General features: G+C 40.0%; 1 protein-coding gene across 2 annotated transcripts; it reads left to right on the top strand.

Moving 5' to 3' along the window:
- The first annotated feature begins 16,787 nt into the window (after positions 1 to 16,787).
- Positions 16,788 to 22,319, top strand: LOC120781621 (putative nuclease HARBI1). 2 transcript variants are annotated; one of them, XM_040113854.1, is made up of 3 exons: positions 16,788 to 17,831; positions 17,894 to 18,038; positions 21,811 to 22,319. In XM_040113854.1, exons 1-3 carry the CDS (start codon positions 17,664 to 17,666, stop codon positions 22,194 to 22,196), a joined length of 699 nt encoding a protein of 232 aa, XP_039969788.1. In that variant the 5' UTR covers positions 16,788 to 17,663; the 3' UTR covers positions 22,197 to 22,319. The 2 variants fall into 2 exon arrangements, 1 of the variants encoding a protein (XP_039969788.1); XR_005706108.1 differs by lacking the exons at positions 16,788 to 17,831; positions 21,811 to 22,319 and adding exons at positions 18,108 to 18,600; positions 20,716 to 20,792 and having other exon boundaries at positions 17,976 to 18,038.
- Positions 22,320 to 25,724: the final 3,405 nt, after the last annotated feature.

Below are 25,724 nucleotides of genomic sequence, written 5' to 3'. Positions count from 1 at the left end.
GAAAATTCAAAAGAACTAATAACCAAAAGTTACCAACTGAAGTATTGGAATTATTGATATGTCCACTTATTCCTAATAACGATGAAGAATATGATGATATTTACGATGATGACGGTCAACAAAACGAAAATGGGTCTAGTGATGAAAGTAGCAATATAAAGCAATCGCCACCAATCACTATATGAACGGTTCAGGTAAATCTGATTCAGTCTACAAACCTCGGTTGTAAGCGCAATATTCTAAAATTTGGTACACATACTTACTTTAGTAAGAGGAATCAGGGTACCAATTTCCAACTTCCTAGCTTAAGCCGTTTAGTTGATGCCAACTTTTAGGTCATTCTGCCCCACTGTGCGCCGTAACATCTTCCCGAGCATGCCTTCGCCATCAAGCGTCTTTTCGCGACACTGGCAAAAGCTAAAAATTATAAATTGAACATCTTTCTGGTGTTTGTTCTAAGAAAGCAGTGAGAAAAGTGGCAACATATGTAGCTGTTGTCGATTTATAATATATGTCAATTCTAAAATTTTCCCGTGGCTCGCAAAAATCAGAGGCGATATGTAGGCAAGCTCGTACAAAAATATACATACCTATTCTTGAGTATGTGAGACAGCTGTATATGTACACGTTTTTCGCTGTTAAAAATGGAATATCATAGAACTTATTTTTCTTCAATATTCTCGTCTTGGGCATACATGCCACGTCATCATATGCCGAAAATACATACATATATTTATTTCTCTTCATATTCTCTGTTTGAGTATGTGGAGACCTGTTAAAAATGTTAACATTTCACAGCATGAATTCTGTGGTTGTGAGGTGAATTCCCTACTACAATTCTAACAAATGTTCGCTGTCGAACCTGCACCTTCTCTATGTTTTTAGTTTTTCTGAGTAAACAACACTATATACACTATATGTATGCGAGAGCTGAGTGCTCAGTGCGGGGAGAGGGAATGCGCACAGTCGCTTGCGCATGGCATCGCGTGGCCACGTCTCAAAGTGTAAACACAATGGCTACGACAGACTGCAGCGGCACGACAGTGAACTGAAAACGTCGTTGTTCATCTTACTACATGTACATTTTGAGAAGCAACAACAACACAATGGCCGGCATATACACAAAACAAGGCAGTTGTCCATTTTGCATGTACACAATTTCGTTGTGGCCATACTAATACCTTTCACTTCAATGAAATTTTAATATTTTTGTTCAAAGTGAAATTTTTTATGCAAAAAATAAGTAAATAGGTAAATATTTTTGCTTTAAATTATCACTTGTTATTACAAATGATATAATAGAGCTATAATATAGCTATTTTATGCTTTTATTTGTAAAATAACATCAAGTTTGTTAGAGCTGTGAATAATTTTACATTTTACATATTAGTGGCATCACCACTCTACATCCTCTTTCTATCTTCCATTCTACTGTCAACTCTACTGTCGTCGTACTGTCGTTGGCAAAAATGGGAGGATATTGAAGTTAGCGAGAACGACAACTGTCGGCCTGCAGTCGTGTAGTCGTGCAGCTGTCAAAATAACACTGCCCATAAGAACGTGTGTATTTTAATATTTGACAGATGTAGTTTGCAGTCTGTCGTAGCCATTGTGTTTACACTTTCACACGCTACTACATATAAACTACTACGTTTAGACTGCGTATCGCCCATATATTCCATAATAATAATAATATAGCGTGGTGATCGTAACCACGGCCTATATCGCCACGGCGACTATCATGTTTACCCGCGCCTATAGATGTTTCACATCAAAAACAAAAAGAGTTACAGTTGTCTTTAATGCCTCAAGATCTACTAGCTCAGGGAATTCCATAAATGATATTCTATTTCTATTATAAATGATATTCTATTTACGGGACCCACACTCCAACCAGACTTAATGCTCCTCATATCCAACTGGCGTATATACAAATACGTATTCAATAAGGATGTCGAAAAAATGTATCGACAAATAGTTGAACGTAAAGATGATCAACATTTTTAGCGAATTATTTTCCGAAAATCTGCAAATAGTCCACTACGCGACTTCAAATTAAAAACAGTAATCTTTGGCGTAAGCTGTGCTCCATTGTTAGCCATTCGTACCCTCCACGAACTGGCAGAAGACACAAAGTCAGAATTTTCTCTGGCAACACAAGTGTTAAAAACACAAACGTATGTAGATGATATCCTGTCTGAAAGCCACAGTCTTTCACTAGCATACGGGTCCTCATCTCAGGTAATAAATGCCCTCAATAACGCAGAGTTTTCTTTAAATAATATTACAGCCAATCACCCAAACATCTTAAAAATTATTCCAAAAGACCATTTGTTGGATACTAATTTCCTTATATTTGAAAAGGAAAGTACAACAAAAACGCTAGGCATCCAGTGGAATGCGATATTAAAACAGTTTTAATACACGACTGAGTCCATATCCGCAGTATCCGCCATAACGAAGAGACAGATTTTATCCTCGGTGGCAAAACTTTTCGACCCCGTAGGATCCCTGTCGCCAATTATGATACAAGCGAAAATTCTGATCCAAGAATTATGGCTAGACGGAACTGAATGGGACGAGTAAGTGAAACCTCTTCGCTTAGACAAATGGTCCCAGCTCGCTAATAATCTGAACGACATTTCGCAGATACAATTTCCACGGTGGATAAACTATTTCCTCGAATACAAAGTGAAACTACACGGCTTCTATGACGCCTCTGAAAAGGCATATTGTGCAACTATATATGTGCGCACACAAAGTGATACCGCAACCACAAGCCACTTATTAGTGGCAAAAGCAAAAGTTGCGCTTCTAAAAACGTTAAGTGTACCACGCCTTGAACTCTGTGGCGCGCTGCTATTAGCAAAACTAGTTTCCATGGTGCAGACCGACTTAGACATGTCGAAATGCAAACTTGATCTCTGGCCTGATTCCGAAATAGTACTAGCCTGATTGGAAAAACCCCCACATGCGTGGAAACATATATTTCTAACCGAACCTCGCAAATACTTGACCTAGTGGGATCCGCCACATAGTACGTGTCGCCAGTGCTGACAATACTGCAGATCTAGGTACAAGAGGGTGCACCTTGCCAGCACCACGCTATGGTGGAATGGCCCCCGATGGTTAACAGAATCCATCGATTCTTGGCCACAATCGCCAATGCGCAAGATAATTGCCCCAGAAAGTCGAAAAATCGACACCTATCATACAATATTGGATGATAACCTCCTTGAACGTTTTTCATCGTTTCTACGAGCCCTCAGAGTAGACGCCTATATTCTCCAGTTCATAGAGGGACTTAAACATAAACTTAAAGGAGCAACTGACCCCCAATGCGATACATTGACGACCAAGCCTTATAAAAGGCAAAGGTCGCTCTTATCGGATCAACTCAAACGCGCTACTTTAGCCCCGACATATCATTACTAAGAGAATCGAAGCTGATTGATAAAAAGAGCTCACTATTAGTTGTAAACCCGTTTTTAGACACGAAAGGTCTGCTTCGGGCCAATGGTCGGCTTGCTAATTCAAGGCTAACATACGACGAGCGCTACACCATAATAATACCTGAGAAGTCTCCATTTGTCACATTTTTCCTGCATTACATCCTCATATTAATGCTACACACAAATCAAGAAATGCATTTACAAGTGCAAGATCTGCACTATGCATAAGCAGAAAATGCGAACGCAGATTATGGCAGCACTTCCACCTGAACGCTGCAACTTCGCTCCGCCTTTCACCACCACAGGTGTCGACTTGGCCGGTCCTTTTCAGATAAAGGCGTTCATGCTAAGATGAAAGGCTATGTGGCTGTTTTTGTCTGTTTCACAACAAAAGCAGTACATCTTGAGCTCTGTACTAATCTGACCAGGGAGGCTTTTCTCGCGGCATTTGCTCGCTTCGTTAGACGACGTGGTTATCCAACAAAAATCATGAGCGATAATGGCAAAACATTTATTGGAACTCAAAGAGCTACAGGAAAACAGTTTGTATATTACATCATTATCTTAGAAAAAAACCTGTGCCAACTTTTGTGAAGATACATTGTCAAATGTGAAAGTTTTCCATACAAGAACTTGATTCCGATCGTTTGGTTTGAATGGAAACTATATGTTATAGTTGTCCGATATTGATAGTTTCGACAAATGAGCAGCTTCTTGAAGAGAAAATGACGTTTGCAAAATTTCAAAATGGTATCTTACATACTGAGGGACTAGTTCGTATATATACAGACGGACAGACAGACAAACGGACCTGGCTAAATCAGCTTAACATACTGATCATTTATATATAGGGTCTCCGACGCTTCTTTCTGAGTGTTACAAACTTTGTGGCAAACTTAATGTACCCTGAAACAAAACATTTATTGGAACTCAAAGAGCTACAGGAAAACAGTTTGTGGAGTTCATAAAACAAGTCTCACTTGACATTATTCAAAAATACGCCCCTCAAGGTACCAACTGGCCGTTCATCCCCCCAAGCGCTCCTCATATGGTTGGCTTATGGGAATCAACTGTAAAAAGCTTTAAATCTCATATCAAGAAGCTCGCTGGCAACCACAAATTCAACTATGAAGAATTCACGACATTGTTAATCAGAATCGAAGCCGTTCTCAACTTACGGCCTCTCACTGTCCTCTCGCAAGACCCCTCAGGCTTTGCTGCCCTCACGCCAGGGCATTTTCTTAAAGGAGCGCCCATTCTGGCCACATCCGAGCCAGGCATGGCGTCGCCGTCCTTTCTAAACAGATGGGAACGAATTAAAATTCTTCATCATAATTTTAGCCGTCGATAGAAAGAAGAGTATTTAAAGGACCTTCACAAAGGGTATAAATGGAAAATCCCAGAACAGGCACCAAAGCTTGGAGATTGTGTCCTAGTTCACGACGATTGTCTCCCCCTGCAGAATGGCGGCTTGGCTGCATAGAGAAACTTCACCGGATGGTTGATCTCCATACGCAAAATGCAACGCTAACCCGGCCGCTTGTTAAATTATGTTTCTTGCGAACTGCCGCTAATAACGAAAACGTAAATAATAACCTTTCTTAAACCGATGCGATAAGCCGAGAAAAATAAATTAAATTAATAACAACCGATATCATTAAGGAAAAATCTCAAAGAGAATTATAATAAGTATCAAAGGCGCAATACAAACGCAAACGTATATCTTGCAACCCCACAGACAGTCGATCATTTCATCATGCCACCTAAAGTGGCACCCTGTTCATGCGCACTTACAAGCAATCAAATTATAAACATTACGATTTTTTTTCTTCATACAGATTGATATGGACGCCGATACGCCTGTAACCAACGCCAACTCTCCTTTCCGCCAGTACTGTGCCGCGCTCTAGAACTGTTTCAATAGCAGCGCCCCGAACCATCACGCAGCAACGGCGCCAACCGTTGCACGAAGTTCAACACGCCCATCACCGACGCCGGCGCATCCGGAACCGCAACGCACCAGATGTCCGCTCTGTTGCCGTTCACATAGGCTGCAGCACTGCTCCATTTTCAAGGGAATGTTACCCGTACAACGTCAGGCACAGGCACATGGGCACTGTCTAAACTGCTTGGCCCAGTCACACGCCACGCAGTTGTGTGAAAGACCGCATCATACTTTGCTGCGCCGGAACTGCGAACATCCTGTCTCGCCAACTGTCCTCCGCCGCCGTAAGACCACCCGACGATCGCATCTAATCCGTGAGGCACTACCACGACATACAGTAGCTCATACCTGGCGACCACTCAATGCGACATCGACGCGCAAACAGATAAGGCCACAACCTCACCGCACCACCGGCCTGAGCAGCGTTGTAGCTACGCTAAGGCTAGTACTCGCTTAGGGGGGCCGGGATGTCGAAATGAACTTTAGTCGCCCCGAAATAACCTACTTCAATTCGTCACATACAGTTTGCACATCAACTTTAATTTTATTATTTTTTCATTTTGCGACACCCATCCCGCGCGTTTGCAGTACGATAACATCGTTTGGACAGCTGATTCGGTTGTTACACCGCTTCACACATATGTTTATTCGCATATACAATTTTATCAACTTATTATTAATTGTCAACTTTATGATTAAAATGAATTAATCCTTTTGATCGAAATTAACCGTATTTTCACTTACATATATGTAGTACTTAACGAGAGTGTAAGTGAACTATTCAAAATTTAAACTCAAGTCCATACATCCCACGAAGTTGGGCATCCAAATATTCAATCACTAATAATGAAATTGAAAAACTTGTAAATGAGAAAAGACGACTAGACGTGAATGGCAGTTAACTCGCTCCCTTTCAACACTGCTTTAACTGAAAACGTAAGTTAAAACAAGAAAAAACGTTCACTTCGGCTGCTCCGAAGCTAATATACCCTTCACAGGTGCACTTCTTTTAGTAACTATGTGTTTAGTTTGTATGGAAGCTATATGCTATAGTAATCCGATCTGAACAATTTTTTCGAAAATTATATTATTACCTTAAGCTGTAATCCATATGAAATTTCGTGAAGACACCACGTCAAATGCGAAAGTTTTTCATACAAGCCCTTGATTCCGATCGTTCGGTTTGTATGGCAGCTATATGCTATAGTGAGCCGATCTGAACAATTTCTTCCGATATAAGATTATTTCTATGAACAATAAATTATACCAAATTTCGTGAAGATATATTGTCAAATAAGGAAGTTTCGTATGCAAGCATTTAATTCCGATCATTCAGTTTGTATGGCAGTTATATGCTACAGTTAACTGATCTGAACAATTTCTTCGGAGATTACACTGCTGCCTTAGAAAATAATCTATACCAAATATGTGAATTTATCTTGTCATATGCAAAAGTTTTCGATACCAGCACTAGATTCCGATCGTTCAGTTTGTGTGGAAGCTATATGCCATAGTTAGCCGATCAAAACAATTTCTTTGTATATTACATCATTATCTTAGAAAAAAACATGTGCCAACTTTTGTGAAGATACATTGTCAAATGTGAAAGTTTTCCATACAAGAACTTGATTCCGATCGTTTGGTTTGAATGGAAACTATATGTTATAGTTGTCCGATATTGACAGTTTCGACAAATGAGCAGCTTCTTGAAGAGAAAATGACGTTTGTAAAATTTCAAAATGGTATCTTACATACTGAGGGACTAGTTCGTATATATACAGACGGACAGACAGACAAACGGACCTGGCTAAATCAGCTTAACATACTGATCATTTATATATAGGGTCTCCGACGCTTCTTTCTGAGTGTTACAAACTTTGTGGCAAACTTAATGTACCCTGTTGAAGTTATAAAAAGCGCTTAAACGCGTGGAAGAACATAACACAGAAAATTATATAAAGAAACTGTGTCCAAATTCTAACAGGCAAAACTCCCTTTGGAAAGCCCAAAAGTCTTTCAAGCCACTAGTAGATTCCAACATGCCTCAAAGACAGTTTAATGGTTATTGGGCGCGTAGTGACGAGGATAAGGCAAATTGCTTTGCAAATCACCTAGAAAAGGTATTTCAATCCAATTGCCCAAAAAACAACTTTAAGTTGACATCCTTGCCCAATCCGCTAACGAGTCGCTTGTGTCTATTAAGACTTCTACTCCGGAAGTTACTAGAATCATAAAAGAGCTAAATACGAAAAAGGCATCTGGACACGATAATATTACTCCGGAAATGATGATTGAGTTATCAAATATTGCTATAAAAGTGCCGTCTTCCTACGGACCAATAAGTCTCTTACCCTGTATTTCTAAAATATTTGAAAAAGTTTAACTATCAAAGATGACACCTTTCCTCCACGAAAATAATATAATTCCAACGAACCAATTCGTTTGTGTTTATTGATCTACTCATGAGCATGTGTTTAATAAAATTTCAGAGAGGTTCAGAGATGGAAGTCTTAAAGGGCGCATAGAATGACCGCAGGCTGGATATAAGTAACTTCTAAGTGTAAGGCAAATAGGGTGTAATCTTTAAACTCCAGAAATTTTTCAATCTCTGCTACCACTGAACTTATTGCTGTTTCTGTGGATATATATATATATTATTTTTATTTCCTCCATAACGAAGGAATATAGCTTAATCTCCCCTAGAGAATTTTTACTAACCAGACTGTTATGTAGTTTTGGGACTATGGCAATTTGAAAAGTTTGAAACTTCCAATATACATTGCTTTCTGACTGCGGAAATGAAATCTGTATGGACTACATGGTCTTGAGTATGCTCAACCGTATAGTTTTCAGAGCTACCTGAGAAGTGGATATCCATTAGTAAGCCTAAAAATTCTTCACTGGATATCCTCCAGCTGTAATCTGGCTTCTAAAGGTATCCAATGATATGGACTGATTGCGCCATTACTTTTCTAAGTTAAGCCCTTGCGCCATATTCCCGACCTCATTACAAAAAGTTTTCGGAGACTTTCTTTTTGATTTCTTAACCTCTTTTTTGAATGACCTTCGAAGGTTATAACATCTATCGAAATCTTCCTCCCATTGAGATAAAAACTGTTTCCTGCAATCCTTCTGTAATTTTTAAGTTCGGCACACCACCATGGGGGTCTAATTCTTTCTCCACTACGTGTTTATAGACAAGTCATATCTAAGTCTTGCCGGCAAGTTTCCATGAATCCTTAAGGGAGAATTTCTATATCTTCCTTGTTCTGTGGTTGAAATGCCGGAATTCTAGGAATTAAACAAGGTTTAGACCAATTTCGTGTATATACAGTTACCACTTCATTATTTCATTAAAATATCACACAGTTTGGCCGACACAGACAGTTTAAAATCAGATGGAGAGTCGAAATATGTAGGAAATAATTATATCGCTTTTGTTAGGGCTGTGAAGAGCTCTGGAGTAATTATAACAAAATTAATTTTGACTATTTGTATACTCTTGGCATACGTTGATACAGAGTATACTCGCTTTATTCACATATACGTATCATCTTAAACTAAGCGAGGTAAATGATCAGGATGACGGGAAAAGTTGAAACCTGGGTAACTGTCTGTCTGTCCGCCCGTAAGTTGAGTTATGAAACTTGATATGCGGGTTCCTTAGTACAAAAGAAAAATTAAAGCTATGAGATGCCCTAACTAAGCACTAAATTAAGATATAGAACTGTAGGTGTGGCCCCGCCCTCTAATAAGTCAAAGCACACATCTCTTAAACCAATAAAGCTACAAAAACTACCTATAGTCTGAAAATAGATGAAATCGGATGATAGCCACGCTTACTGCCCATATAACGGTATGTTTAAAACTACTAAAGCGCGAAAAATCAATAAGTAAATATCCGAAATGGTATGAGCAGACTTTATGAGAGCCGAGATAAACATTATACAATGGGAGGGGCACCATCGGGACCAGGCCAAACGGATTTCGAATAAATTTAATACGCGACATTCTTCTCATATTCCCATGTCACAGTGCTAAAATGGGCGAAATCGGACTACAACGACGCCTACTTCCCATATAATTCCTTTTATTCCATTTGATTCTTTTGCTTTTCAGTGTGCAAATCAAGAAATAATTAATATAACGGGATAAAGATTGCATTAATAATTCTTTTACAGTATGCCACCCTATGACCAAAAAATTATCAAAATCTAACAAAAACTGTTCAAGTCCCAAATAGGTACCGAAAATATGGACTCCAGTAGCTATTGTAGACTTTTTAACGAAAATATCGGTCAATGTATGGGATGTACAGTGAAAGCTCTCCTTGCAGATAGCTCTTATCGCCGGACAGCTCTCTTAAACGGACAAACTGTTTCAGGAAGAAATCATGCTCCCTTAAGCGGACGCTCCCTTAGACGGACGCGGACACTTTTTTATTACGAAACATCTCCCATGAGCGGACAACTCTCTCTTCAACTTCACCATTTGTCTTGCTTTATTCAGTTTACGCATACAACCATTATTTAATGGACAAAAAAAGAAGCTATTAGTCATTAGAAAAGCGGCCCGAGAGCTTTTAAACACACACAAATTGCCGATTGACCAGTCGATTGGAAATCGAACAAAAAGACGTGGATCACAACAGAAATTATGACTGATGAGTAGGTAGCTGTGGGAGACTCGGATCTAATTCATAGTTATAATGAAGCATTCAAACCAATTTCTCACTTGAAAACGTTTGCTCAAAGTGATGTTGTTGCATATCAACAACTAACATCTTTTAAGATTCCTCTTGTGGAAAATGAAAAAAATAGAAGCAAACCAACTTAAAGCAATCAACAATCCGTCAATTTTTCCAGCAACAAAACTAATTTTTAAATTGTGTATATGTACTCATTTCATTTAAGTTTATGATTTAAAAATCTGAATTTCTTATATATGAATAGTTTACTTTAATAAAAAAAGTGTATTGCAAAAAGTTTTGAAATTAATTATCATATTCATTTCTTTAGTGGAGGGTACATTCTACATATTTGTAATTTTCCTTAAAACGCTCTATTAACATCTCCCTTAGGCGGACAAAATCGCTGCGACCGTCAATGTCCGCTTAAGAGAGCTTTTTCTGTACAATTCAAATTCAGAGAGAATCGGATCAATACTTCCTAATATAAAAACTTTCGAACTTCCTATTGATATCTTCTTCTTCTTTACTGGTGTAGACACCGCTTACACGATTATATTCCAATTCCAATTGAATATTCCAAGCGAATCCAGGTCCTTCTCCACCTGGTCCGTCCAACGGAGTGGAGGTCTTCCTCTCCCTCTGCTTCCCCCGGCGGGTACTGCGTCGAATTCTTTTAGAGCTGGAGTGTTTTCGTCCATTTGGTCAACATGACCTACCCAGCGTAGCCGCTGTCTTTTAATTCGCTGAACTGTGTCGATGTCGTCGTATATCTCATACAGCTCATCGTTCCATCGAATGCGATATTCGCCGTGGCCAACTCGCAAAGGACCATAAATCTTTCTCAGAACTTTTCTCTCGAAAACTCGCAATGTCGACTCATCAGATGTTGTCATCTTCCATGTCTCTGCACCGTATAGCAGGACAGGAATTATGGGTGACTTATAGAGTTTGGTTTTTGTTCGTCAAGAGAGGGCTTTACTACTCAATTGCCTACTCTGTCCGAAGTAGCACCTGTTGGTAAGAGTTATTCTGCGTTGGATTTCTAGCCAAGTCGCGAGTGCGATGACTGTTTGTTTGATGACAGGAGATATTTCGTCTTGCCCTCGTTCACTGCCAGACCCATTTGCTTTGCTTCCTTGTCCTGTCTGGAGAAAATAGAACTTACGCCGCGGGTGCTAAGGGCGATGATATCAATGATATCCGGATGATATATCGCCCAATATTTGAGTCATCTCAATGTAAACAACGAAGCCTAGTTTACTTATAACAGTGTATCTTTTTGTCTAAAATAAAAATAACTAACATCAGGATTTACAATCACCCTGCTGGACTTACTCGATGTGAGTGGTGACTGTAAATAAAGTATTTTAAGGAATAATGATTTTCGTTTCTCTAACAAACCTTATGCCGAAAATATCGGTCAGTGTATGAGTAATATATAGTATATGTACTGTATTTGTAAAATTGCTTGAATTCCGATCGTCTGGTTGACATTTTACACCTTAAGGTATTTCCCCGGCTTTGATTCCTGTAAGTTGAAAGAGCCAAAATAGGCACCTTCCCTGCCTCCAAAAAGGCCTAGGGCCAGCGAAGCACACCATTTCTTGCTAAAGTAACATCTGGGTAAGCCTGTTAGATCATATCAAGCGTCTCTGTCGCAGATTTACCGAGTTACACACAAAATTTAATCACGTACCTCTTCTTTAACGAACGCTGCATTTTCGGCTTGCCCTACTCACAGAAACACGTCACGCGAAAATGTTTGTCCTGACTCTTCAGGTGCTCGGAAGAAGTGACCAGCCTCTCGTTTCTAAGTTAGGAATGCCTTGTACCGTATCCAGTCGGTGCGCGCACGCTCCGAAGTACAGTCGCGGCGGAAGAAAATCAGTCTTATTACTTTCCGGACAAACCCTGTATGTTGAGTTTGATTTACTAATGATGCAAAAGATGGCTCTATCATAAAAGTAAACACTGAGGTAACGATTACAGCTCTGTACCACTCATAATCTAAACATTTTTTTTCTGAGGCGCACTGGTTTTGTTTTGGAATCGCTGGATTTGTACGACAGTACTGGGACTTGAGCAGCCCCAAACTTTTATCCTATAAATTCAAAGTGGTCTGAACACCTACTTGTTAAAACTACATTGTTATATGTGGATAGGGCAGAGTTTCTACCTAATAGCTAATACATACATGTTTATGAATTTTATTTCTAATTTTTCTTTTTGATATGTGCACTCCATCTAAGTTTTGTGTCCAGGGACATTCCCAGGAAATTCACAGTATTGTGATGCGGTATTTCCACACTGTTTAAGCAGAGAACGTACATATATCATATCTCATACGTTGATATACGTTCTCTGTATCTAGTATGTACATATTTGAAATTGTTATGTAATGATTTAGTTTCGTTTAATTTTTTAATGTTTTTAGAGCGTTAGGAGGACGAAAAATTCGATATCTTTGCCATGGTATGAATGAACAAACATTTTTTTGCAGATTATTAAAGGTGAATATTTTCCGCGTTGTGTCCCATACTTTTCAGTTTTTATTAGAGTGAAGAACATATGAAAAATTTAAATTGTTTAACAAAAAATTAAGTAAAATATTAATATTTAAACAAATGGATCTTGAAAAAATATTTATAATATAGCACAAACACTTTCTTTGACTTCACAAAATTTCATCGATTTATCTCCAGTAGTTTATGAGAAAATAATTTTACAATTTTATCGTCCTCTAAATTTTAACCTTCAATAACTTTACCAAAAACAGAATTTTGGCGAAATATTTATCTCGCGGGGTATGCGACTGATCCGCTTCCTAATGAACTGCTAATTTTCAAAATCTGTGATTTCGCGAAAGTTTCATGGACCACTTGACATGGTTTAACCCAGTACCGCTATAGCATATATATAATAGTAGCGGGGTTATCCTCAGATTTCATCCATTTTCACACTGTCGGTAGACATTTTTATAAAATTTGCACTCAGCAATATTTGTTGTTGTTGCTTAAGCGGATTTGGAGATATACACATTAAACTTGTAAGAGGGCGGGGTCACTTTTTCAAAAAAAAATTTCCCACCCGCTGGTTGCTTTGATCCTCTGTTCAAAATTACAGCTCTCTATTTTAATTTAGTGCTTAGTTATGGCACTTTATATGTTTTTGGTTAATGGCGATTGTGGGCGTGACAGTGGTACGATTACGCCCATCTCGAGATTTCTCAATTTTTACTCAAGTTACAGCTTGCATGGACGGACGGACAGAAAGAGAGTCACCCGGATTTCAACTTTTCTCTTCATCCTGATCATATATATATATCTATATAACCCTGTATCTACCTCGCTTAGTTTTCGGTGATACGTAAAACCGTTAGGTGAACAAAGCTATAACTGGTTGCAAGAGTATAAAAATTATGGTTCCATAGTACTGACGATGATTCTGCCAGTGATATTTATGCAATCAAGACAGGTAGAAGGATGACGTCATGTGTAGAAGTGCACGCAAGTGAGGAAAGCTCTCTGAACACCATTCACTTGGGAGTGGTCAGAAACGATTTTTTACATAGGACTCAAGCAGCTCACGACTTCCGGTCTTTGACCAAGTTTCCTCTGGGTAGCCAAAGAACATCCGTTTGAAGGCGAGCTAAAGAGAGAAGGCGAAACATCCCCTCCGCAGGGTTGTGCGCTGGGTCAGGGACCCGCCACGTACAAAACGTGTTGCACTTACTACAGTGGCCATATATAGGAGCGCGAATTCGGTGTGGGGTTAGTGGTGGGAGAGAGATTCTGTCGCCGAGTACTTTCATTCACCCCGGTGGATGAACGTCTAGCCACAATTCGCATCAAAGCGAGGTTCTTCAACATATCGCTGATTTGCGCCCACGCTCCGACGGAATAGATGGACGATGTGACCAAAGATGCCTTCTATGAGCGCTGGGAGCGCACCTATGAGAGCTGCCCCGCCACGATGTCAAAATCGTGCTTGGCGCCTTTAACGCCAAGGTTGGCAAAGAAGGTATCTTTGGCACTACGGTCGGTAAATTCAGCCTCCACGACGAAACATCCACAAATGGGTTGAGGCTGATCGACTTCGCCAGGGCCCGAAATATTGCTATCTGTAGTACTAGATTCCATCACCAGAAAATACATCAAGCTACCTGGCTGTCTCCGGATCGAAAAGCCACCAACCAGATCGATCATGTTGTGATAGACGGAAGACACGACTCCAGTGTTTTAGATGTGCGTGCGGACCACTACCTTGTGTCAGCCAAAACACGCACCTGCCTCTGTGCGCCAAAAAACGCACGTCAACAAGCACAAGGAAGGTTCGACGTCGAGAAGCTGCAATCACAACAGACATCAGAACGATTTTCAACCCAACTTGCACTCCTGCTCTCTGAGAGCACTCGTCAACAACTCGGTATAAGGGAACTGTGGGACGGCATTTCAAACTCCTTACGTACAGCTGCAACCGAAACCATTGGTTTTCTGAAAATGCAAACAAACAGCTGGTACGAGAAGGAGTGCCGTGTTGCAGCGGAAAGAAAACAGACTGTGTACCTCGCAACGTTACGATCGACCACAACACGTACGGAATGGGATAGATACCGAGAGTTGAAGAGGGAAGCGAGACGCATTTGCAGACATAAAAAGAAAGAGGCCGAAATGCGTGAGTATGAAGAGCTTGATAAGCTGGCCGAAAGGGGTAATGCTCAAAAATTCAACGAAAAAATGCGGCGGCTTACAGAAGGTTTCAAGAGCGCATTATACTCTTGTAGATCCCCCAAAAGTGATCTAGTCACCGATGCCCAGAGCATACTTAAATTATGGCGGGAACACTTCTCCAGCCTGCTGAATGGCAGTGAACGCACAACGCCAGGAGAAGGTGAACCCGATTCCCCAATCGATGATGATGGAGCAGACGTTCCATTACCCGACCATGAAGAAGTTCGAATAGCAATTACCCGCCTGAAGAACAACAAAGCGGCGGGGCCGATGGATTACGGCCGAGCTATTCAAGCACGGCGGCGAAGACCTGATAAGGAGCATGCATCAGCTTCTTTGTGAAATATGGTCAGACGAAAGCATGCCCAACGATTGGATCTTAAGTGTGCTCTGCCCAATCCACAAAACGGGAGACCCCATAATATGCACCAACTACCGTGGGATAAGCCTCCTCAACATCGTATATAAGGGTCTATCGAGCGTATCATGTGAAAGATTAAAGCCCACCGTCAACAAACTGATTGGACCTTATCAGTGTGGCTTCAGACCTGGAAAATCAACAACCGACCAGATATTCACCATGCGCCAAATTTTGGAAAAGACCTGCCAAAGGAGAATCGACTCACACCACCTCTTCGTCGATTTCAAAACGCGAAAAGGAGCTGCCTTTATGCAGCAATGTCTGAATTTGGTATCCGGCTGTGTAAACTAACGTTGAGCAACACCAAAAGCTACGTCAGGATCGGGAAGGACCTCTCCGAGTCGTTCGATACCAAACGAAGTTTCACACAAGGCGCCTCCCTATCGTGCGACTTTTTCAATCTGTTGCTGAAAAAAATAATTCAAGCTGCAGAACTTAATCGAGCAGGTACAATCTTTTATAAGAGTGTACAGCTGCTGGCGTATACTGATGATATTGATATCATGGGCCTCAACACCCGCGCCAGTAGTTCTGATTTGCCCAGACTGGACAAGGAAGCAAAGCAAATAGGTCTGGCAGTGAATGATAGCAGGACGAAATATCTCCTGTTGTCAAACAAACAGTCGTCGCACTCGCGACTTGGCTCCCACGTCACTGTTGACAACAACCGGAATGTTTAACGTGGGCACCTGCTGACGACAGCCTTACTCCACGGTACTCAAAAGTACACGGATCAAATCAAAGCGTTGATCAGCGCCCTTGGCAGTGTGGAATGGACAATTGGCAGTGTGGAATGGACACACTAACCACCTTGGTGGGATTCGAGGCCCATCTAAAACCTCTGCCGTGCTTTGGGTCCGGCACCCGGTTGCAATGCAACTCCACATCGAACCAACAAAACGTCAGTTCTACCCGCATTTGGGTACAAACCACAACCACCACAATACTGCCCGAGGGGCCAATCCGCATGAACAGGTTGGAGTTACCTCCAAGGGCTCCTGCTCCCCGTGGTACCAGAATTAAGTCTCCGGTCAGACCTCGTAGCCGAAACTACTACCAGTTGAGCTTCCATACTGCCCTGGACTGGTGGCCAACAAAGAAGGTGAGGTTGGACCCCACTGACACACAACACTCATATCAAAAACTAACCCTAATTCACAGTTAAACGCCTTCGCCGCTTAAAAACCTCACGCGCATACATCCCTAATAATTCGGTATTCCGACTAGTGGAGATCACACCACTAACATCTAAGTGCCCATTAGTCCAGCTAATCCCCATACCTCCCAAATCCCTAATGTCAGAGTACATCGGGCATTCTGCAATAACATGCACCCAATCTTCTACCCGCGCCCCACAAAAACAACCGGACCGATCAGATAGGTGCCTCTGATGCAAAAATGCATTCAGAGGCCCATGCCCCGTAAACAAAAAACCCAGACTCAGACAAAAACTGAAGTCTGGGTTATCCGCAACAAACCCAACATCCCGAATGTACTCGTACGTCACTCGGCCATTGGGACAATTGTCCCAACGTTCTTGCCACCTACACCTAACCCTATCATCTAGAAGCCTCTTGCTCCCTAGATATCCCTCCCTCTCCACATCATCATCGGAGATCCAATCACACTGCAGCAAGGAAACACTCAAACCCCTTCTTAACCTGAAAGCAACAGCACGCTGTATAACAATCAGGGGGGTTACTCTGTAAGGCGTTACGAATAGCAATGCGTTGCGAAAGTGAATTGCGTTGCGAAGGGAAATCGGTACTCTGTAACACTTTCGCATTGTAAACAGTGTTGCACTGTTTTCACGTTGACAAATTTCTAGTATAGTTGACATTACAGACCGAAACGAAGGAGAATGAAAACAAAATCAATAACAGAAAAGTGAAGAAGTGTAGAAAAATGACAGAGAAACATAAAACTAAATTTGAAGAGTTTTATAAATATATATAAGTAATTTTAAATAAAAAAAAAATGTGAATATGGATTGCGTTGTGTTGTGGGAGGAAACGAACGAACGAAATGAACGAGTGGAGCGGAAAATGATTAGAGACAAGTCCAATGTGATGAGTCTTAGTGAAAAAAGGCAAGTTTGAATGATAAAGTGTAATGCAATTTTTTAAACTTGTTTGTGCTTTTACTCGTAAATAGTTTCGTGCAAAACTTTCGCCTAAGTAAGGAATCATTCAAATATGTGTTGGACAGCATAAGTAGTGAGCTAAAAACTCCACGCAGGTCGACAGGAATACCCGAAATTGTGAAATTAGCGGCCACTTTAAAATTTTTGGCGCAGGGAGGGTATCAATAGCAAATTGGACAAGATCACCACACAGGACTAGCTCAACAAACTGTTTCCCGTTGTGTGTTTGAAGTTTGCAAAGCGATTGAGAAAGTGCTGTGTCCAAAAGACATAACTTTTACAATGACTTCAGAGGAGAAAAATGAAGCGAAACGAGCCTTTTACTCAGTGTCTGGAATTCCAGGAGTAATTGGAGTGGTGGATGGTACTCACATCCAAATGATACGACCGGCAGTAAATGAACATTTATATTTTAATAGGAAATTAAAACATAGTATAAACGCTATGGTGGTAAGGCAATTGTTTTTTAATTTATCTTTGTTTTTTTTATAAATATTGTTTCCAAAAGCTAGATATGTGATCATAAGATGATGATCAAAGCCGTTAACGGTCGATTTGCTGGGGCGTGTCATGATTCACATGTGTGGAATTTGTCAAGCGAGCGCCCATATTTACAAACCAACTATGTGAATGGAGAAATAGGAATTCGCATTCTAGGTGAGCATATACAAATTCGTTAATTTTACTTGTTTACTATTATATGCATCAATTATTTTGCTAACTTAGGCTACGTTTATGACCGGGCGGATTCGCGTCGCGCGATGCGATGAAAATCGCTCTATCGCTACCAGCGGTTTCGCCATCGTAATCGCTAGCGATTGAGTGTTTACAGTACAGCGAAATCAGAAGCGATTGAAAATTTATAACGTCAAATCCGTTCGTAGTTTCTTTTACTTTTCATTAAAAACAAACATGTGTGCACGTGTTCGTAAAATTTTGCTTACAGAAAGTAGTCTTTTAGTGCGTCAGCAGATTTTAAGATTTTGTAAACAGAAAAGATTCCAAGTGCATCCAATTTGCAAAGAACGCAAAAGCCATGGAGAGTTCCATCATTTACACACCCGCCTTCTACAATATCCTGAGAAATTTATGGAGTATTACCGAATGAGAATTGACACGTTGAATTATATCTTGAATAATCTATTCAAACATATAGAAAAAAATACTATACTCAGAAAACACCAATTGATGCTGTAGAAAGGCTCGCATTGACCAAAAGGTAAGTAATATACAATATTTATTATGTATCCATTCCATAAATTTTTATTCAATTTCAATATTTATACTTGTTCACTTACATATGTAAGTATGTATTTAATATAATATTACACACATTAATATTAACTAGCTTAATTAAATTTTTGCGCATTTGGAAAAATGAACCTGTTTGAATCCTGCGTTTCCGAAATTAGGAATTAGATTAAAGTTTATAATTATTAAATGTTACTTGTTAAGAGTAGATAAAATAATTTTTTTAATGGTAAAGAGTGAGTCTGTTAGATCAAATGTGCTGGAATGAAAATTGAAATCATGACATATACGGCGGAATGGTTCGTTTGACTCAAAATTTGTTCTAGAAAATTTTAAAAGCAAGGGTCTAAACTGCCTGGTAGGGCGAGCGGGAACGTTAAAATTAATATCAGATAAGAGAGATGGGCTACAGACTGACCCATTCATGAGTTTTACAAGAAATATTATACCAAGCATCTCCCTACGACTAGCGAGTGTCGGGAGATTTATAAGTTTTAAACGGTTAATGTAAAGGGGAAGATTTAAACTGGAATCCCAATGCAAATGATTTAAGGCAAAAAGTAAAAAATGTTTTTGAACGGACTCTAATTTATCCGAATGGACTTGGTTACTAGGGTTCCAAACCACAGAAGCATACTCCAATATAGGCCTCACCAGAGATGTAAAAAGAATTTTTGTGGTAAGCGGATCTCTAAATTCTTTAGACCAGCGTTTAACAAAACTAAGAGCGCCTTTAGCTTTAAAAACCGTGGAAGATACGTGAAGATTAAAATTGAGTTTGGGGTCCATAGTTACTCCCAGATCAACAAAACTGCATACTTGCTCCAACCTAAAGTTTTGTATTGCGTATGAGGTAGGGTCTACAGCTCTACGTGAAAAGCACATCGTTTTACACTTTTTTAAGGTTCAATGGCATGTCATTTCTATCACACCAAGAAACTAGGTTGTTTAAGTCTGTTTGCAACTGACATCTTTCACTGTTTGAAGTATACGTTTTAAAAAGTTTTACATCGTCAGCATATAATAAAACTTTTGAAAACTTAACAACAGATGATATGTCGTTAATAAATAACAAGAACAGAATTGGACCAAGATGGCTACCTGGGGGAACGCCTGAAGGAACATTGATTATGTCAGAAAAAGTATCTTTAAATATGACTCGTTGAATTCTATTACTAAGATAAGAAGCAACCCATTTTAGAAATATTGGTTGAAAACCAAGAAGATCAAGTTTATTCAAAAGAATTGAATGGTTTACTTTATCAAAAGCTTTACTAAAATCTGTGTATATAACATCAGTATTCTTATTCTCCCTAAATCCCGCTGATACGTTTGATACAAATTCAAGAAAATTAGTTACTGTAGATTTTCCTATACGAAAACCGTGCTGAGAACAAGAAATTATTGGAGAGATCCGGAAGGTTATGTCGTCTCTTATAATTGCTTCAAAAAGTTTAGGCATTGCTGACAACTTTGCTATTCCCCTATAGTTTTCAATAGATGACCTAAATCCACTCTTATGCAAAGGAATTATAAATGACTTTTTCCATATGGATGGAAATAAGCCTTGCATAAGAGATGAGTTAAATAGTTTTGTTAGGGGTTGGTATATATATTTGGCACATTTCTTAAGAAAGCATGAGGGAATCATATCTGGGCCGTAATTGTATGATTGTTCTAACATATTTAACTGATTTAAGACGTCTGCTTCGGAAATGGTAGGTGCATTAATGACAGAAATCGGACATAACTTGTGCTGTTGCGGAACATTTTGTGGAGATTTTGAAGAGTAATTGGACCTAAAGAATTCAGCGAACATATTATTTGGGAAACTAATAAAAGAAACTGGCGTAGCCGATTCCTGATTATCTCTGCCGTACATAATGTCGTACAGAACCTCCTGCATTTTTATGCGAAATTTAATTTTTTTTTTCATCCATATTTTTCATGTACTTTTTGAAACTCATAAGAAAATGATAATCATCATCCTCCTCATCGCTGCTTTTTTCTAGAAGCTTAAGCTTCTTTTCCTTCAACTCCAAAAACGCCGAGCTTTCTGTAAGTTTTTTCTTTAATTTTTTAGGTGTAGGCTGCATCAATTTTATGGATTCAGGAGTTTCCGATTTATCTTCATCATTAAGTTCCACCAATTCATCACAACTTGTTTCATTAATCAAGTTACCTGACATGGAGCGCGATTCCATAATATCTTGTAAAAAAACACATATCCTTAAAATGTGTCCATTTTGAATGCGGCATTGCAGCGCTGCCTGAAGCCACCACAGTTTCCTTACGATGTTCTCTACGATAGGTGTCTTTCAAGTTTTTCCATTTTTTTGCACCAGAGCCAGCTGAAACACATGTAAAAAGAATAATTTCGTTTAAATTTATTTTCAGGTTTTTAGCAACGGGAAATTCATTCCGATCTTTGGCTTTTTCTTATCGCATAGGAATTTCTACAGTGGCCAAAATTACTAGAGAAGTATGTGCCGCCCTTTGGACGTCTCTGGTTACCAAACATTTGAATCGCAAAACAAATGAAGAATTGATAAAAATAGCAGACGAATTTTACTCCAAATGTTTTGTTAAAACTATTTGTTTGCTACACAATATTATAATTGATAAAGAGGGAGTTTGTATGCAAACCTTAATGCAAGTTCAGCAAACTATTCCCATAAATATGAATAGGCAGAGGCAGTATAATAGAAGCTCTGAAGCTGCTACGACTATACGAATCAATATTTTGAAGGAATATTTTGTTCAAAAAAATGTTATATTCACTTAAGTATAGGTTGTTTATTACATAAAAATAAAATAATACTATTACTTACCTTCCAAACCGCATTCTTTTTCTACTTCTTCCCAAGCTTTTCTGATTTTGTTTCTATTATGATAATCTGGATGACGCAGATTCCACAAACATTCTTTATTTCGCACTTTTTCAATAAATTTATCCATCGTGTTTAACGCGATTCGCTCAACTGAATCAAAAATTTTGATCGCTGATTTTCGTCGCTAGCAGTCGCTACATTTTCGCTGAGACCGCTTTTCGCTGAATCGCTGCACGATAAACACCTCCGAATGGATTTATGTATTTGATCGCTAGTAGCGATTTTCATCGCATCGCGCGACGCGAATCCGCTCAGTCATAAACGTAGCCTTAATTTTTTTCTCATAGGCGATTCTGGTTATCTGCTTGAGCCATGGCTTTTAACTCCATATAGAAATGCTGCTGAAAACTCTGCTGAAAGTTACTACAACTACAAATTTTCAAAAGCCAGATCCCTTATCGAACGAGTATTTGGAGTATTAAAAGCGCGGTTCCGATGCCTTTTAGCTGCTAGAGAACTGCATTATGCCCCAGAAAAAGTGGTGAAAATTTTAAACGTATGTTGTGCACTTCATAATATTTGCACTCTTTTTAATGTGGAATCACCTGTAAATATAGCAGTAGAAGTTGAAGAAGTCGATACTAGTTATACTGAAACCATAGGAAATGCGAATGAAACCAATATTGCTAAACGTTTAAGAGATCAAATAAAAAACAGTATGATTAGTTTATAAACATATAACACTATTCAATAAAGTAAACTTTTTAATTTTTCATATTTTCACATTTATTTGATTAAAATCCACATTAATGATATAAAGCTTTAGTCTCTTGTACATGTGTATAAATACTATATCTATATATGTCAGTATTATATATGTAATAAAAAGAAAAAACTATCACATGAACAAAAAATACATTTTTAATTCAATAAATAATTATCAGTAAGTATTAAAAAATAAGTAACAGACTTCAGTGTCAATAACTAAAATACAATATTTTTATTGGGCGGGCCGTTCAATTTCTAGCATTTGCTTTTTTAGTTCTAATGTTGCAAATTTTAGTTTTGTTTTGTCCAAATCAATCCTTTTTTTGTGTTCGAATTTTTCAACAGCCAATGTATATTTTTTTTTACTCATTTTATGTTTTTTTTCATGCATTTTGAAATCACTTTTAGGTTTACATTAATTTCAGACAACACTTTTAATGAACCTTTGTGATAAGCGATTTGGTTATCCACCTGCTTATTTAAAAGGCTATCTTTCTTTTGCGGAGCGACTCTCTGATGTGAACAATGTGGCATTTCATCCACTGGCGTTGGTTCATTCTGTCGGAATTCGTCGGTTGTAATGTCTGACCCACTTGGTTGTGTTAACTGTGCTGCACCAAATTCTGAGGTGCCGCTTATTCCACTGACGGATATTTCCATTGCCAGAAGCTCACTAACCTGCTCCTCCAACGGTGTTAAGGAGCAATGACTTGGAGGACCACCACCAGTTCCAGAAATACTTATTTTATTCCGACGCATTTTTGCTTTCAAATGAGTTTTATAATCCGACCAAACCTTTAAATAATTAAGTAATATGTGTTTTAAAAATCAATTATAATTAATCTTTTTTACCTTTTTCCATTTTAAAACATCCCGCGATGGTGGCCCCGCAGCATTAAGGTCACATACCAACTCTTTCCATAAATTATTTGCAGCATTTTTCGCGTCCACAGTTTTCAGTTGTCCTTTGGAAAGTTCCGAATGTGTTTTCATGTAATTGATTAAAATTTCGAACTGTGTTGGGTTTGTTTGTTTATTTTTAAAATGTTCCCTGTTAAATAAATCTTTTTTTTAATTAAAACTACAAATATGTCTTATAAACTTACATTTTTTGTCCGTGGCGCTTGCCTGTTTGATATCGAATCAAAAATACGTTAAACGCACAGATTTGACAGTCGTTTACGCAATAAAGAGTGCTGCCATTGCGAAGGGGTAAAAATAAATGCGCAAAACGCAATTTCCAATGCGCTTGTCGCCTTACAGAGTTGCTTTTTGTCATTTACGAACTTTTTCACTTGCGCAATGCCTTACAGAGTAACCCCCCAGGTCAAGAGGGGGTGCTCCTAACAAAACATGCAAGGCCCCCGTCGAAACAGTACGACATACAGGCAGAGATGCAAGCATCATACAACGCTACATCGAGAGGAGTTTTTGGCGACCCGAGACCGCCAATGCTGCCTCCCACCATACAGCAGCTCCATAAGTGGCACAAGCCACAAACAAGCCACGGTATATGGTACGGACAGCACGACGCCCGAGACCCCAATCACTCCTCAAGATACGTCGTACTTTGCCTATGACCGCCAGCATGCGCTCCTTAACCCTAACCAAGTGTGGAGTAAAACACATTCTTTCACTCATAGTCAGTCCCAGATATTTGACTTGCGTCACATATCTGATACTGACTCCATTCACACGGACAATCGGTGGACGAACCAGCGACAATCTACCTTTCAGCAGCATTGCCACCGTTTTATCCATCGATATGTCAACCCCCACACCTAAACCCCAAGAATTAATGATCTCCAAGAGATCTCCTCCCGCCCGTTCTAATTCACACCGCGAACGACCTTCCACCATAAGTAGAAGATCATCCGCATACGCACAGCACCTGCAAAGTGGCTCAAGCTGCCCAAGCAGAGAATCCATCATAAGGTTCCAAATATATGGACCACAGATGGAACCCTGCGGGCAGCCTCGAACAACTCCGATCTCCACACTTTCATTCATACCAACTAGAGAAGCCTTTCTGTCCGAAAAATAGCTCCGCCAAAGAGCAATTTCCGGACAGCCAAGCTCCTCCAGCCGTTGCACCACCCGATCCCAGCTTAGGTAATCAAATGCCCCCTTAAAGTCAACAAATATGCCAAGGACATACCTGTTGACATTATCCCTAACAACATTCTGAACAAAAAACCACGCATCCTCAACACTGCGTCCTTCCCTAAACCCAAACTGCCTATCCGACCACATACCCCTCGTTAGCTCCTGAAGCCGTTCCACCATTACTCTCTCCAGCACTTTTCCAAGTACTGGAAGGAGACTGATGCCCCGATAAGATCGAGGATCGCTCCTGATCTTATCAGGGGACTTCAGGAGAGGAACAACCCTAGCACTTTTCCACTCGCGTGGAAAATATCCCTCCCAAACGCACTTATCATAAATAGCCTCCAGGTATTCCGGAATGAACTTCCACAAGCTTTTACACATCTCTCCGTTCAAACCATCCAAACCAGGAGACCGTTTAGACCTAACCAGGCCAAAGGCGTACCCCAACTCCCCATCATCTAATGGAGGGACAGGCACCTCTTGTGCTTGAGGTACCTGCACCTCCGACCTGGGAAAGAACGCACCTAACAGAACCCCCGCACACTCTCTCCACGTCGATAACAGAGTGTCACCGACGCGAAGAGAGGTGATATCCTGACTTCTACGACCCCTGCAGATCCTATAGACCTGACCCCAGGGGTCGTTCCTATTCTCCCTAACGAAACTCCTCCACTGATCCTCCTTAATTTTAACTAACATATCCTTATACTCCCTATTCGCACAACTAAACTCATACCTAAGCTGGGACAACCTATCAGAATTGGACCGCCGGGCGCGTTGAAACTTCCGCCTCAAACGCCTGACAGTCCTCCTCATTAAGGTAAGCTCACGCGTCCACCATTTAATTTTAGAAACCCTACGAGACTCAAACCTACCAAAAACCCTATCATTCACCCCCCAAACTACCTCATAGAGACGAGCAATTTGCTCGTCCACCCCCAACTCCTCAAACTCACTAAGCGGTATACAAGATACCGCTTCCCTAACCGAGAGTCCATATTGGTTCCAGTCAGTACCAGCGGTACGCCATCGCCGCCATGGACTCACATAAGGCGGGGGAGGAGATCGAGGGGTAACCATAATTTGTATCAAATTATGATCACTCAATCCCCACCCCCCCCTAACCTCCCACCTAACACTAAAGGCCCTACTTGCTGCCTCATTCATTAACGTCACGTCAATATCACTCACACCCCTAGGCCCATCAAAAGTGTACCACTCACTGGGCTCGTTCACAACGTGGAGACCATTAGCCACCACCCATTCACTCAATGCCTCGCCTCGACTGTGGCTCCGATATCCAGACGAATGCCGGGATACCTTACTGAACCACATCGAAGACGAGGCATTCGCATCCAACCCCAGGATAAATGGACTACCACCT

This window comes from Bactrocera tryoni, unplaced genomic scaffold (assembly GCF_016617805.1).
Source record: "Bactrocera tryoni isolate S06 unplaced genomic scaffold, CSIRO_BtryS06_freeze2 scaffold_7, whole genome shotgun sequence".
NCBI classification, from domain to species: domain Eukaryota; kingdom Metazoa; phylum Arthropoda; class Insecta; order Diptera; family Tephritidae; genus Bactrocera; species Bactrocera tryoni.
The sequence above is the reverse complement of the archived record's forward strand: the minus strand, read 5'-3'. Positions and strand labels throughout refer to the sequence as shown.

Coding starts and splice junctions, on each gene's coding strand:
- LOC120781621 (XM_040113854.1), top strand. CDS start 17,664: ATGACTTCAGAGGAGAAAAATGAAGCGAAACGAGCCTTTTACTCAGTG. Junction 17,832..17,893: donor ATAGTATAAACGCTATGGTG/GTAAGGCAATTG, acceptor TCCAAAAGCTAG/ATATGTGATCATAAGATGAT. Junction 18,039..21,810: donor AATAGGAATTCGCATTCTAG/GTGAGCATATAC, acceptor TTTTTCTCATAG/GCGATTCTGGTTATCTGCTT.